The sequence below is a fragment of the Gracilinanus agilis genome, chromosome 4 (assembly GCF_016433145.1).
Source record: "Gracilinanus agilis isolate LMUSP501 chromosome 4, AgileGrace, whole genome shotgun sequence".
Lineage (NCBI taxonomy): Eukaryota > Metazoa > Chordata > Mammalia > Didelphimorphia > Didelphidae > Gracilinanus > Gracilinanus agilis.
Window position 1 is genome coordinate 505,739,516 of NC_058133.1, and position 13,322 is coordinate 505,752,837.

At 43.5% G+C, this 13,322-nt stretch overlaps 1 protein-coding gene across 1 annotated transcript in view; it reads left to right on the forward strand.

The window, feature by feature from the left end:
- Positions 1 to 8,908, forward strand: part of KLHL6 (kelch like family member 6) — a 42,939-nt gene extending 34,031 nt beyond the window's left edge. The window contains exons 4-7 of the mRNA XM_044676473.1: positions 2,125 to 2,362; positions 3,640 to 3,842; positions 6,508 to 6,721; positions 8,607 to 8,908. Of these exons, the coding sequence (XP_044532408.1) occupies positions 2,125 to 2,362; positions 3,640 to 3,842; positions 6,508 to 6,721; positions 8,607 to 8,908 (957 nt within the window). The remainder of the gene's footprint in view (positions 1 to 2,124; positions 2,363 to 3,639; positions 3,843 to 6,507; positions 6,722 to 8,606) is intronic.
- The last annotated feature ends 4,414 nt before the right edge of the window (positions 8,909 to 13,322 follow it).

Here is a 13,322-nt window from a genome sequence, read left to right on the forward strand (position 1 = left end):
CTTCCGTTCTTTCTTTCTTTCTTTCTTTCTTTCTTTCTTTCTTTCTTTCTTTCTTTCTTTCTTTCTTTCTTTCTTTCTTCTTCCTTTCTCTTTCAGTCTGCCAATCCTTCTGGGCTTTGGTTTCCTTCTTTGTAAAAGGAGAGGATTGGATTAGTTGACTTCTGAGGTTGCTTCCAGTTAAAGATTTAGGATCTCCATCTGTCATAGACATGATTTCCAGATTCTCTTCTGCCTCTGAATTCTATGATTCTATGTTATCTCTTGGGTGGAGATGGGAGGTAGTAAAAGCTGGGCAGAGGAAGCAGATACAGCTGGAAAAACATTGACTAAAATCAGAGATCCTGGGGTTCAGATCTTACCTATGCTTCTTACTGTAGAGCAGCTAGGTAGTATAGTGGATAGAACACTGCATTTGGAATCAGGAAGACCATTCATGAGTTCAAAGCTGACCTCAGACATTAGTTGTGTGTCCCTAAGCAAGTAATTTAACCCTATTTGCCTCTGTCCTTCATTTTAAAAATGATTTGGAAAAGAACATAGCAGATCACTCTAGTATCTTTGCCAAGAATTCAAATCTGGCTTTAGACACTTATTAATTGAGTGACTCTGGACAAGTCACTTAACTCTGTTTGCCTCAGTTTCCTTATCTGTAAAATAAGCTAGACAAGGAAATGGGAAACAATTATCTTTGCCAAGAAAACCCCCAAATGGGCTCACAAAGAGTAGGACACAACAAAAATGCCCCTATTTCTTATTTGACTTTGAGAAAAATCATTTCAATCTTCTTCCCAATCAGTTTCTTCATTTGTAAAATGAGGCGCTCCCTTCTAACTCTAATTCTATAATCCTATGGAACTTGGTTTTTGATCTTGACTTCATATAAACTAAGAGCCTGTTTAACCCTCAAATCTTGTGAATGATGGTGCTTCCCTCTGGTGGCCCTGGCTTGTGATCGCAATAACAGGAAGGACTTTTCTGACTCTGTAAGTCTAAATTTATCAGAGCAAAAATGATCGCCCACGTGTTTCACACTTATGTCACACTTTGAAGTTTGTAAAATTCTCTGCAAAGAGTATCTCTTTTTTTTTAAACCCTTACCTTCTTTCTTGGAATCAATACTATGTATTGGTTCCAAGGCAGACAAGTAGTAATGGCTGGGCAATAGGGATTAAGTGACTTGCCCAGGTTCAAACATCTAGGAAGTGTCTGATGCCAGATTTGAACCCAGGACCTCCCATCTCTGGGCCTGACTCAATCCACTGAGTCACCCAGCTGTCCCCAAAGAGCAGCTCATTTGATTCTCACAGCAACCCCAGAAAGCTGGCATAATTGTTACCTCATTTTACAGATGGGGAAAATGGGACTCTGGAAGAAGTTGTTTGCTCCAGGCTACTCCTATAGAAAGGGTCTGAGGCTGAATTTGAACCTAGCTCCTCCTAACTCCAAATCTAAAGCCAACTATTATGTCACTCTGTTTCATTTTAATGTTGGAATAAGACAAAGAAGAAGCTTTAGAGGCAGTTCAGTGGCTTGGAGATGGGAAGTCCTGGGTTCAAATTTGATCTAGTTTTGAGACCTTGGGCCAGTCACTTAACCCCAATTGCCTAGTCCTTTCTGCCTTGGAACAAGATACTTATGATCAATTCTAACATAGAAAGTAAGGAATTTTTTAAAAAGTAGCCATAAAAGCACTCTGACCATTACAGAAATGGTCCCCAATACAAAGAAACAAGAATATAAAATGTTCAAAATACAGAGCGGTGGCCCTAAGTAATGCTTCATCGACAAAGGGGGTGTTACTGACCAGGGTCCCCGGTTATTCGTCAGGAGCCACACACTGGACGGCCCAGCCCAGCCATGCCCAGTCTCCTCTGTGGAATAGATTTTCAAGAATGCAATCATCGTCTATAATAGAGCCAAGAGGCACAGGTGTGAGCGTCCAAGCCTCGGCCAGCTTCCTGGAGATGAGAACTGGGCTCGGCAAATGCTTACGTGTTTGTCAGCAACGGCAAATGAGTTGTTTGTGTCTTTAGCCTGTGGAGTGCTTGGCAGACCTGCAAATATTAGCTATTATTGACGATAAATAAATTTGCATTTTAAAGGATGCGTTTCTTTGGTTTCCAGATCATTTCAGAGAGAACCAAGCCCAGGATGCATGAGTTCCAGTCCGAGGTGTTTATGATCATTGGAGGTTGCACAAAAGATGAGAAATTTGTGGCCGAAGTGACCTGCCTGGACCCACTGAGGCGCAGCCGCCTGGAAGTAGCCAAGCTCCCAATTACTGAGCAGGAACTGGAGACGGAGAATAAAAAGTGGGTGGAGTTTGCCTGTGTGACCTTAAAAAATGAAGTCTATATATCAGGTAGGGTGGCACCCCGTTATTGCCATAAAAGTGATAATAATAATTTATCGGTTGCTTCAAGGCTTACAAAGCATTATATATAGTGTTCTCTCATCCAATCCTCACAATGACTGTGAAAGGCAGGTGCTACATATTTTCATCATTTTACAATTGAGGAAACTGAGGCTGAAAGGGATTAAGTGACTCCCCAGGATCACAGCTCAGACACAGGCTGGATTTGAATTCAGGTCTTCCTGATTCTAGACCCAGCACTCCTGCCCACTGCACCATTGAGCTACCTCAAGACCATGGATCAGGTCAAGAATCTGGAACAGAATTGGTCATCCTAGTCCCCTCACCACTGGTGCAGAAGTTCCTTCCAACCCTAACCCCATGGGTGATGCTTTTCTGAAAATGCCCCAAAGAGAAACCAAGACAACCAGGTGCCAGACTTTGGAGAGATCCCTTAAAGCCAAGGGAGAAGGGGAAAATCCAGGGGCACCTCCACTAAGCAAGGGGATCTTAACTTGGGTTTGGGTTTCCTTGGGCAGATTGAGGGGATCCATGAGCTTGAATGGGAAAAATAATATCCCTATTTTCACTAACTTTTGGTTTCCTTTGTAATATTATGCATTTAAAGATGTGATTTTGAGAAGGGAGTCAAAACATTCACCAGATTGACTTCCCAAAGGCTCCGGGGCACAAAAGAGGTTCTGGGCTATAAAACTGCTCCATTTGACATCATACTTTTGCTCTCTAACTTTTCATGGTTCAGAAATTCGGTTCAAGTCAGTATCAATGAATTGCCTCTTCTATGGGAGGCATTTTAGAATATAAAAACAAATGGAACAGTTCTTGCCCCGCACCTGGACCTTACATTCTACTGTTATGTCATGTCTGTTGAAGAAGGACGGGAGGTAATATGGTACAATTAATCAGTGAGCCAGTAGATAATAATTTGTTAAGCTCTTACGATGGGCCAGGTACAATGCAAAGGACATTGCTCTGGGTCAGAGATTCTGAATTCGAACCCTACCTTCAATGTTTACTCCCCTGTGACTTAGACAAGGTACTTAATATCCTTAAGCCTCAGTTTTCTCATTGGTAAAATGGGGACAGGAGACTCACACTGGATCTCTTCTCCAAGGCCATTCTGGCTGTAGATGGATGATTCTATGAGATCCGGAACCTCAGAAACAACATTGTGTATGTGTTACTGTTTTTAAAATCTTACTCCCATCATTTATCTAAAGTTTTCATTGAGCTTCAAAGCTTTCTGACCCCTATTTCTGCCATAGGTGGTAAAGAAACACAACAGGATGTCTGGAAATATAATTCTTCTATCAACAAGTGGATCCAAATTGAGTATTTAAATATTGGCCGATGGAGACATAAGATGGCAGTTCTGGGTGGCAAAGTCTACGTCATTGGCGGCTTTGATGGGCTACAGAGAATTAATAATGTGGAAACATATGACCCTTTCCATAACTGCTGGTCTGAGGTAGAGTCTAGACATTTTTTTCCTGGGACATTTAAAAAATTCTATGCCTTTAAAACATTCCTTTTGGTTAATTTCCACCTCTGGCATTCATGTTTTTTGGGGGGAATCATTTTTTAAAGGGATTTTCTTAATCTCTCCCTCTGTCTCTTTAAGAGGCTGGAGAGCAAGATTTCTAAGTAGATCAGAACTGACAGGAGTCAGCGAGCTAGAACTGAAGATTCTGTTACCAAGGAGACCAGGACACTGAGCAGAGGAAGTAGGAACTGCTTTCGGTCAGGAAGGTTGTAAAGGAGGTGGGCGGTTTGGTCACTTTGCCTCTGGGATCTCTGGAGAGCAGGAGGTCTGTCTCTGAGGCAAAGATGTGCTGGCACTTGGCTACTGACAGTTGGGCTGCCATAAAAAACTGATTGAAGGAGTGAGTGGGTGGCGGCTATTATTGAAGGGAGTTGGGTAGTTAGTGAATAATTTCTAGACAGAGTAGAGTAGATTAGGCCTGGTGTGCCAGGCAGAAGAACCTGTCCTGAGAAGACAGAGATAGTTTTAGGAAATGTTAGGTAGTATTAGGAATTGTAGTTATATTTATAGAGTATAAGTTTAATAATCTCTCTTTCCTTTTTTCCGTCTTTCTATCTGTACTTCTCTCTTAGATTAAACAAAGTTTCTGTTAAAACCGCTCTCCTCACTTTGTTGAACTCCTTAATTTAACCCTTACACTTGCTTGTTAGAGGGTCAGAGATGTGGCCAGTTCATTACCTTTTATCCTCCTCCCCTTAGGATGCTGCGATAGCAACATACACTAAGGAAAATATTTTATTGAATTGAAAATTTTTATTTAATTAATTGATTTAGAATATCTTTCCATGGGTACATGATTCATGTTCTTTCCCTTCCTCCCACCCCCCACCCCCATAGCCAATGAGTAATTCTACTGGGATTTTTTTTTTTAAACCCTCACCTTCCGTCTTGGAGGCAATACTGTGTATTAGCTCCAAGGCAGAAGAGTGGTAAGGGTAGGCAATGGGGGTCAAGTGACTTGCCCAGGGTCACCCAGCTGGGAAGTGTCTGAGGCCAGATTTGAACCCAGGACCTCCCGTCTCTAGGCCTGACTCTCCATCCACTGAGCCACCTTGCTCCCCCCTAGGCAAGTCACTTCAGAACTAGATAAAATGGTCCAGATAGCAGCTGAAGACCCTTTCAGATCTAGATTTATGAGCCTATGATTTCTCTGGGTTTCAGTTTCCCCTCTCTGTAAATGATGGAGTTAGACCAGATGGCATCTGAAGTCTCTATAGGCTTTCCTTATGTGTACAATCATCCTTTATTTACTCATTAACAGTGAATCATTTCTATAACCAAGGGTCACAGGTGTAAGGCTAGAAGGGACCTCAGGGGCCATCTAGTTCAACTTCTCTCATTTTACCTAGTAGGAAGCTGAGACCCAAGAGGGTTTAGGTAACTGTCCCAGATAAAGACTGAGTTGGGATTTGACCTCAAGTTCTCTGACTCAAGTCCAATGTCATTTCCTCTATCCCATTCTGTGAAATGATATTCAAGATTTAATGGAGATCCCTGTATGAGCCAGAGAATATAGGAAGGGACCTCAGAGGCCATATATTCCATGACAAGTCAAGAGGAGGAGACTGAGGTCTAGGGAGGTTAAGTCATTTGCTCAAGGTCATACAGGGGTAGACATCAGAGGTGGGATTTGCCTTGATCATGTAAGAGATGATTCTTGGACTGAAAAGACATTGCCTGAATTGTTGAGTTGGGTGGGGAAGACAACCGACATTGTTGTTGATATTGTGGTATGCCTATGAGTCCTTATTTGTGGTTATGGTTTAAAAAAACACACAAAAAAAGATCTTGGGTATCTACTCCCAGAAGCCTGTGCCGAGTCAATGACTCAGACTGAGGTTGGGTAATGATCCTGAAGTGAGAACAAGGAAAGTGTTGTCTCAGTGGGATTTAGGGAGTGTCTATCAATTCAGCAAGAAGTAGGCCCATTAAGAACATCACTTCAGAACTAGATAAAATGGTCCAGATAGCATCTTGAAGACCCTTTCAGATCTAGATTTATGAGCCTATGATTTCTCTGGGTTTCAGTTTCCTCTCTCTGTAAATGATGGAGTTAGTCCAGATGGCATCTGAAGTCTCTTCCAGATCTAGATTTATGTCCCTATGATCTCTCTGGGTCTCGGTTCTCTCCTCTGTAGGATGACTTCCTTCTGAGTGCTTGGTAGAATGAGGGCTCCTAAGCTCCTAGATGCTGGTAGATATACTTGAAGTGATAAGGGCTCTAGAAAAAAGGACAGATATCACAGCTTTTGAGACTTCTTTGGTTTTCCTCTGATTCGTAGGTTCATAGATCTAGAATTAAACATCAAAGGCCGTCTAGCCCTATCTCCTCATTTAACAGATGGTAAAATCAAGGCTGAGAAGGGCTAAGTAATTTGTCCCAAACTGTAAAGGTAGTAAGAGGCGGAATTGAGATTATAACTCAGATCCCTTGGGGGGGTCTAAATCCAGTCATCTCTCCACTACATCACTCCCACTCTAAGGGGTTAGGGTGAAAGAGTAATGGTTGGGGGGGGGCAGGGAACTGGACTGACAGTTCTACCTTCTTTGGGACTAATATGAGCTTCTTGCTTCCTCTCCTGGGATCCAGGCAGCACCTCTCCTCATCCACGTGAGCTCCTTTGCTGCTGCCAGCCATAAGAAGAAGCTCTATGTGATTGGGGGAGGACCAAATGGAAAACTGGCAACAGACAAGACTCAGTGTTATGATGCTTCAGCCAACAAGTGGTGTCTAAAGTCATCCATGCCAGTTGAGGCCAAATGTATCAATGCTGTCAGCTTCCGGGACCACATTTATGTTGTGGGTAAGAGGGTTGGGATATCTGGGATATCTGAAGCTGGAGGGAATTATCTTGTCCAGGTCCCATCATTCTGAGGACCGAAGTGAAGCGCCTTCTCTAAGGTCACATAAGTCGCAAACATCAGAGAGGCAGAATTGGAACCCAGGTCCTCTGACTCCAGAGTCCATGCTTTTATTGTATCACACTGACCACAAAAAATCATAGATCTGGAGCTAGAAAAGACTCGAAGGGCCATCGAGTCTGACCCACTTATTTTATTTGGCCAATTCTATAAATGTGTGTGTTTTTCATTACTTTAAAAAATAGTTCATATCTGTATAGCACACTCTGATTTATAAATGTTTTAACATGCTATAACAACCAACCGAGGTGTTTTCAGAACTACCTGTCTTGCCCCAACCTCTCTGCTGACCTCCAATCTCCCATCTCCAACTGCCTTTCAGTCATACCAAACTGGATTTCCAGTAGGTATCTCAAACTCAGTTAATGTGAATTTTAAAAAACTAATATTTTTATTTCCTCAATTACTTGTGAAAATAATTTTTAACCTTTTTAAAAAGTTGAGCCAAATTCTCCCCTTCCCTCTTTCCCTCCCTCCCTGACTCCTTGGGACAGCAAGCAATCTTATATAGATGGTACATGTGCAATAATGTAAAGCGTGTTTCCATATTAGCCATTTTGTGAAAGAGAACTCAACCAAAAAAAGAGAGAAGAAAGTGAAATATGTACGTTTCTGTTTGTATTCTGATTCCATCAGTTCTTTCTCTGGAGGTGGATGGCATTTTCCATCATGATTCCTTGTGGACTGTCTAATCCACTAAATTGCTAAGAATAGCAAAGTCATTCACAATTATTCATCACACAATATTGTTGTTACTGTATTCAATGTCCTTCTGCTTCTGTTCACTTCACTCTGCATCAGTTCATGTAAGTCTTTCCAGGTTTTTCTGGTATTATGCTGTTCGTCATCTCTTACAGCATAATAGCATTTCATCACCAACATGTACAACGACTTGTTCAGTCATTCCCCATTTGATGGACATCCCCATAATTTTTAATTCTTTGCCACAAAAACTGCTACTATAAACATTTCTGTAGGTCCTTTTCCTCCCCCTCCCCCCTTTTAATCTCTTTGGGATACAGACCTAGAAGTAGATCAAAGGGAAGATGCAATTTTAAAGCCCTTTGGGCATAGTTCCAAACTGTTATGTAGAGATTCCATGCTGCCATCTCTACATAACAAAACTGTCCTCCAGGATGGTTGGATGGATTCACAACTCCACCAATAATGCATTAGTGTCCTAATGGGAATTTAAAATTTTTTATTTTCTTTAGTTTGTAGTGCATCTTTCTATGAACTGAAAATTTATTTTCTGTTGATATTAACCTCATCTGACCAAAACTTGTCCCATGGAATGGGATATCTTACTTAAAGCCTTTAAAATTCCTTAGATAAGGGGGCAACTGGATGGCTCAGTGGACTGAGAGCCAAGTCTAAAGACAGGAGGTCCTAGGTTCAAACTGGCCTCAGACACTTCCTGTGTGACCCTGGGCAAGTCACTTAACCCCCTCATTGCTTAGCCCTTACCTCTCTCTTCTGCCTTGGAACCAATACACAGTATTGACTCCAAGACAGAAGGGAAGGGTTTAAAAAAAAGAATTCTTGAGATAAGAAGCCGGAGAAGGGACTTTGGCTAGCCCTGACCCCTTGAGGACATGCCTTTCTGCCTCCAGAGCCCAGTCCAGGACAGGGGTTCAATCCGTGATCTTTGTTGAATTATACTTTGTGGAGTCGATTCGGCTCTCCCGGGCAGCCCGCTCTGCCCAGCTCGGCGGACGGGCGCAGATGCCAACCCGCACGTCAGTTTTCTGTTTCTGCTCTTTGCAGGCGGGGCCATGAAAGCTCTGTATTCCTACAGCCCAGTGGAGGACAGCTGGTGCCTGGTGACCCAGTTCAGCCAGGAGCGGGCCAGCTGTGGAATCTCCCCGTGTAACAACAGGCTCTACATCACGGGGGGCCGCGACGAGAAGAACGAAGTCATCGCCACGGTGCTGTGCTGGGACACGGAAACTCAGAAACTGACCGAGGAGTGTGTTCTCCCGCGGGGAGTGTCCCACCACGGCAGCGTGACCATCCGGAAGTCCTACACCCACATCCGGCGGATCGTCCCTGGGGCAGTTTCTGTGTGACGGTGGGGGAGGGGAGGCGCGCCCAGAGGCAGTTCATGTGGATACGGTTTTCTAAGGTTCTTCTCACCGCAGCCTTGGGAGGGAGTCCGAGCGAGCATCGGTTAGCCACGATTTAGAGATACAAAAGGAGACGCCGAGTCATCCAGGATGATGTGGCCCCCGCCGGAGCTGGAATTTGAACCTAGGTGTCCCGGGCCCAAGCTCCGTGCCCTAGGGAAATGGGACGGCTGTCCAACTGTACATCCCACCTTCTCCGGGGCAGGCTTGGGTAGGCGTTCCAGTCCTTCTCTTCCTTGGAAACGGTGCCATTTTGGTCCACATCACTGGAACCCTCCAGGATGCCATCCTTGGCCAATCCCTTCAAAGTCATTGTTGTCTTCGGTTAGCAAATGCTTCGGCTCAGTTTTAGAAAAAGAGCTCAAAAATTCAAAAGGAAGGGGGGAGGTGGGTGGCTCAGTGGATGGAGAGCCAGGCCTGGAGATGGAAGGTTCCAGGTTCAAATCCGACCTCAGACACTTCCCAGCTGGGTGACCCTGGGCAAGTCACTTGACCCTCATTGCCTACCCTGACCACTCTTCTGCCTTGGGGCCAATACACAGTATTGATTCTAAGACGGAAGGTGAGGGTTTAAAAAATAAAATCCAAAGGAAGTTTTAAGGAAGAACAGCTTCATTCCAAGACTTTCAAACACACTCAGGACATTAAATTCTTCCATCTCCATTTGGGAAATTCCATGCCAAAAATGTTGTTTCCTTCGTGTGTATGTGTGTGTGTATTTTTACTATCAGTGTGTGGGCTTGTGTTTTTCAAGTGTGGTTTCACCTTATTTATAGAACTTGGTGCTGGCTTCGGGTGCCTCCTGTGATGCCGTCTTTGTGAGTGGGACGCCTTCCTTAGCTGTCAAGGGAACTTGGAGAGTTCCGTGTGTGTTGCTCGAAGGACTCCAATTGCAGGAGGATGATCTGATTTCTTTTCTGTTGGGCTTTTGGGACCTGTCTAAGGTCCTAATCATGAAAGGAGAAGTAGTTGGTGATGGAGTTCGTCTCCAGGCCCCAAGGCAGGCGAGTCTCACCAACATACACTACCTGGTCTCTCTCCCATCTTGCCAGCGCTTGAGGAAAAGGTTTGGGAGCTCCCCTTCTGCCCGGAAACCTGGTGTTTTCTTCCCAATCCCGAAGCCATCTTTCGCACCTCCACTTTTTGCTCCAGAATGACCATTTCTTTGCCATTAGCTGTACAGTGCTGCGGCATGACATTGTGATTAAAGAAGCCTTCAACATCTACTCTGCGCCGGGCGCTGTACTCACTGTTGGGATACAAAGACCAAAATGAAAGCAGTTCTTGCCCTCATTGGGGTTTCGTTCCATTGCGATAGGGAGGAGGCGGGGAAACAAGTCACTTTGAGATGGGGAGGGGAAACATTAACAGCCAAGAGTGGAGAAGGGGCAGAAAGTGACACATTCTGAGCCTTGAATGGAAGGAACTAAAGATTTCAAGATGTGGATGCAAAATGATCACGTCATAGCTTTAAGATTTAGAATTGGAAGGAACCTTAGGAACCTTCCCATTTTACGGATGAGCAAACTTTAAAAGAAAGGCAGTGGGGGCAGCTGGGTAGCTCAGTGGATTGAGAGTCAGGCCTAGAGACGGGAGGTCCGAGGTTCAAATCCGGCCTCAGACACTTCCCAGCTGTGTGACCCTGGGCAAGTCACTTGACCCCCATTGCCCACCCTTACCACTCTTCCACCTAGGAGCCAATACACAGAAGTTAAGGGTTAAAAAGAAAAAAAAGGCAGCATAGAGGATAGAACAATGAACTTGGGAGTCCTGCATTCCAATTATGCCTGAGATGATGATTCTGGACTCTGTTTCAGTTTTCTCATCTGAAGGATGGAGGTGGAAATGGAGGCTTGATGACCTCTAGGATTATAGGTTTAAGGCTATGATCCTATGAACAACCACAGAAAAGGCAAGGCATTTGCCAAGGTTGTATAAAAGGCAGAGGTAGGATTTGAACTCAGAACTTCTGGCTCCAGAACAGCATTCTTTCCACAATATCAAGCTGTCTCTCAACGAGAGTCTTCTAGTCAAGTAAATCCATCAGGTTGAAGCATCAAGAATCCATGAGTTAAGAGATAGAAAGCAACATGCGTCAGACAAGTCAAACCATCATCCTGACCACCATCTTGACCACCATTATTTCCCTTTAGACCCTAAAAAAGACAACTCAGGAGCCCAAATTCCAGAGCCTTGGGAATTAACAATGCTTCCAACCCACTGCTCTTAGCCATCATCCTGAGAAGATATAACTTGATAACTGCTACTAAAGACCCCCCAAAAGAAAGTTCCTTCCACCAAAGGTGGTTCAAGTGGTTCAATGTGACCCTTTTTTTTTTAATCAGTGAAAATTCCACGTAAAAAAGAGGCCTCACCATCTGTTTTGCTGCTACATCCTAAGGATCACGGGACCATTACATGCCCCTGTGTGTTGTCTTCCCCCTCAGAATGTGAGCTATTCCAGGGCAGAGATTTTCTTCCTTTTCTACCTCTGTCTCTAGTATTTAGCTCAGGCTTTGCCAATAGGAAGTGCTTAATAAATGCCTCATTCATTCATTCTAGGCATGGAGAACAGTCTTGGCCAAGGCATGCAAGCAGGATAAATCCTCAATTTCAACCCTGTTGCAACCCTGAGAAAATTTATGTTTAGAGAACTTGATAAACTTTCGTTCACTTTTGGCAGCTGGCTGATGACTTAAGAGACAGGCATACAAAGCATGGCAGCTAATCAAAGCCTGAAATCTTTTTCTTGGAGGAAATGCCTTTTAATCTACATCATTGGATCCCCGACTATGTATCATCACGTGTCATCACCTTCCAAGTCTGTGGTGTTTACCAAATGTCTTGGCTCGATTTTTCAAGGGCAACGAGTTGCTCCAGAGAGTTTCAAAGAACTTTAATTGTCCCAAGACTTTTCGTCGCATTTAGGAAACAACTTGCTTCACAAAATTTGGGTCATTAAACAAAATTTTATTTTATTTTATTCTCTCTCTTTTTCCAGGTGTGGTCACTACATTAGACACTGGATTTTTCCTTTTGCCAAGTGAAACTTCATCTTATTTATGGAACTCGGGGGAATGAAGGGAGCCCTGCTAGGTTTTGACTTTGATGCCTAACCATATGTTCTGTATTTGTGTTCTGTGGGCTCTCGGTTACGATAGGGCTAGAAAAAGGCAATATTGAAAGGAAAAATAAATGAATAAAGCACAGATTTTCTTTGGTTAATACTTAGAGTGTGAAGGGTGATTTCTTAGCTTAATGAAGACTCTGTTAATCTGGGCGATTTACATTTTTTTATTTTTTATTTTTTTTAATTTTTTAAACCCTTAACTTCTGTGTATTGGCTCCTAGGTGGAAGAGTGGTAAGGGTGGGCAATGGGGGTCAAGTGACTTGCCCAGGGTCATACAGCTGGGAAATGTCTGAGGTCGGATTTGAACCCAGGACCTCCCATCTCTAGGCCTGACTCTCAATCCACTGAGCTACCCAGCTGCCCCCTGCGATTTACATTTTTATAAATATTCATCCCTTTCACCTAGATTGTCACATTTTTTTTATCATTTAATTAGGCAAAATGACTTTAAGGATGGCTTTAATTTCCTCTTTGTTGGAGGCGAAGTCACCCTTTCCATTTTTGATGCTGGTAATTTGATTTTCTTCTTAGGGAACTCTCTGCCTTGGGAACAGGCATTAAAAGATTGACAGTCTGGGTCTCTGCCATGAACAGAGATATTTGGGAAGCACACACACTTTTGGACAATTTACAGGCCTCACTTACGGACACTACTGATTTTTACATTTAATTATTTTTAAAACCTTAATCAATACAATATTATGTATTGGTTCCAAGGCAGAAGAGTGGTAAGGCCTAGGCAATGGGGGTTAAGTGACTTGCCCAGGGCCACACAGCTGGGAAGTGTCAGAGGACAGATTTGAACTCAGGACCTCCCATCTCTAGGCCTGGCACTCCATCCATTGAGGCACCCCGCTGCCCCCTACACTTAATTTTTTTTTTTAAATTTTAAACCCTTAACTTCTGTGTATTGACGTATAGGTGGAAGATTGGTAAGGGTAGGCAATGGGGGTCAAGTGACTTGCCCAGGGTCACACAGCTGGGAAGTGTCTGAGGTCGGATTTGAACCCAGGATCTCCCATCTCTAGGCCTGGCTCTCAATCCACTGAGCTACCCAGCTGCCCCTACACTTAATTTTTAATTGACATCCCTTTTATATCACCTACATTCTCACTTCCTGGTGCTCATATTTCCTGAAGAAAAGGCTCATATAGTAAAGAATAAAATAGAGGGAAAAAAATAGTTCTGTGAAATGAACGCCTCCCCTAAATATGGCATATGTGGTA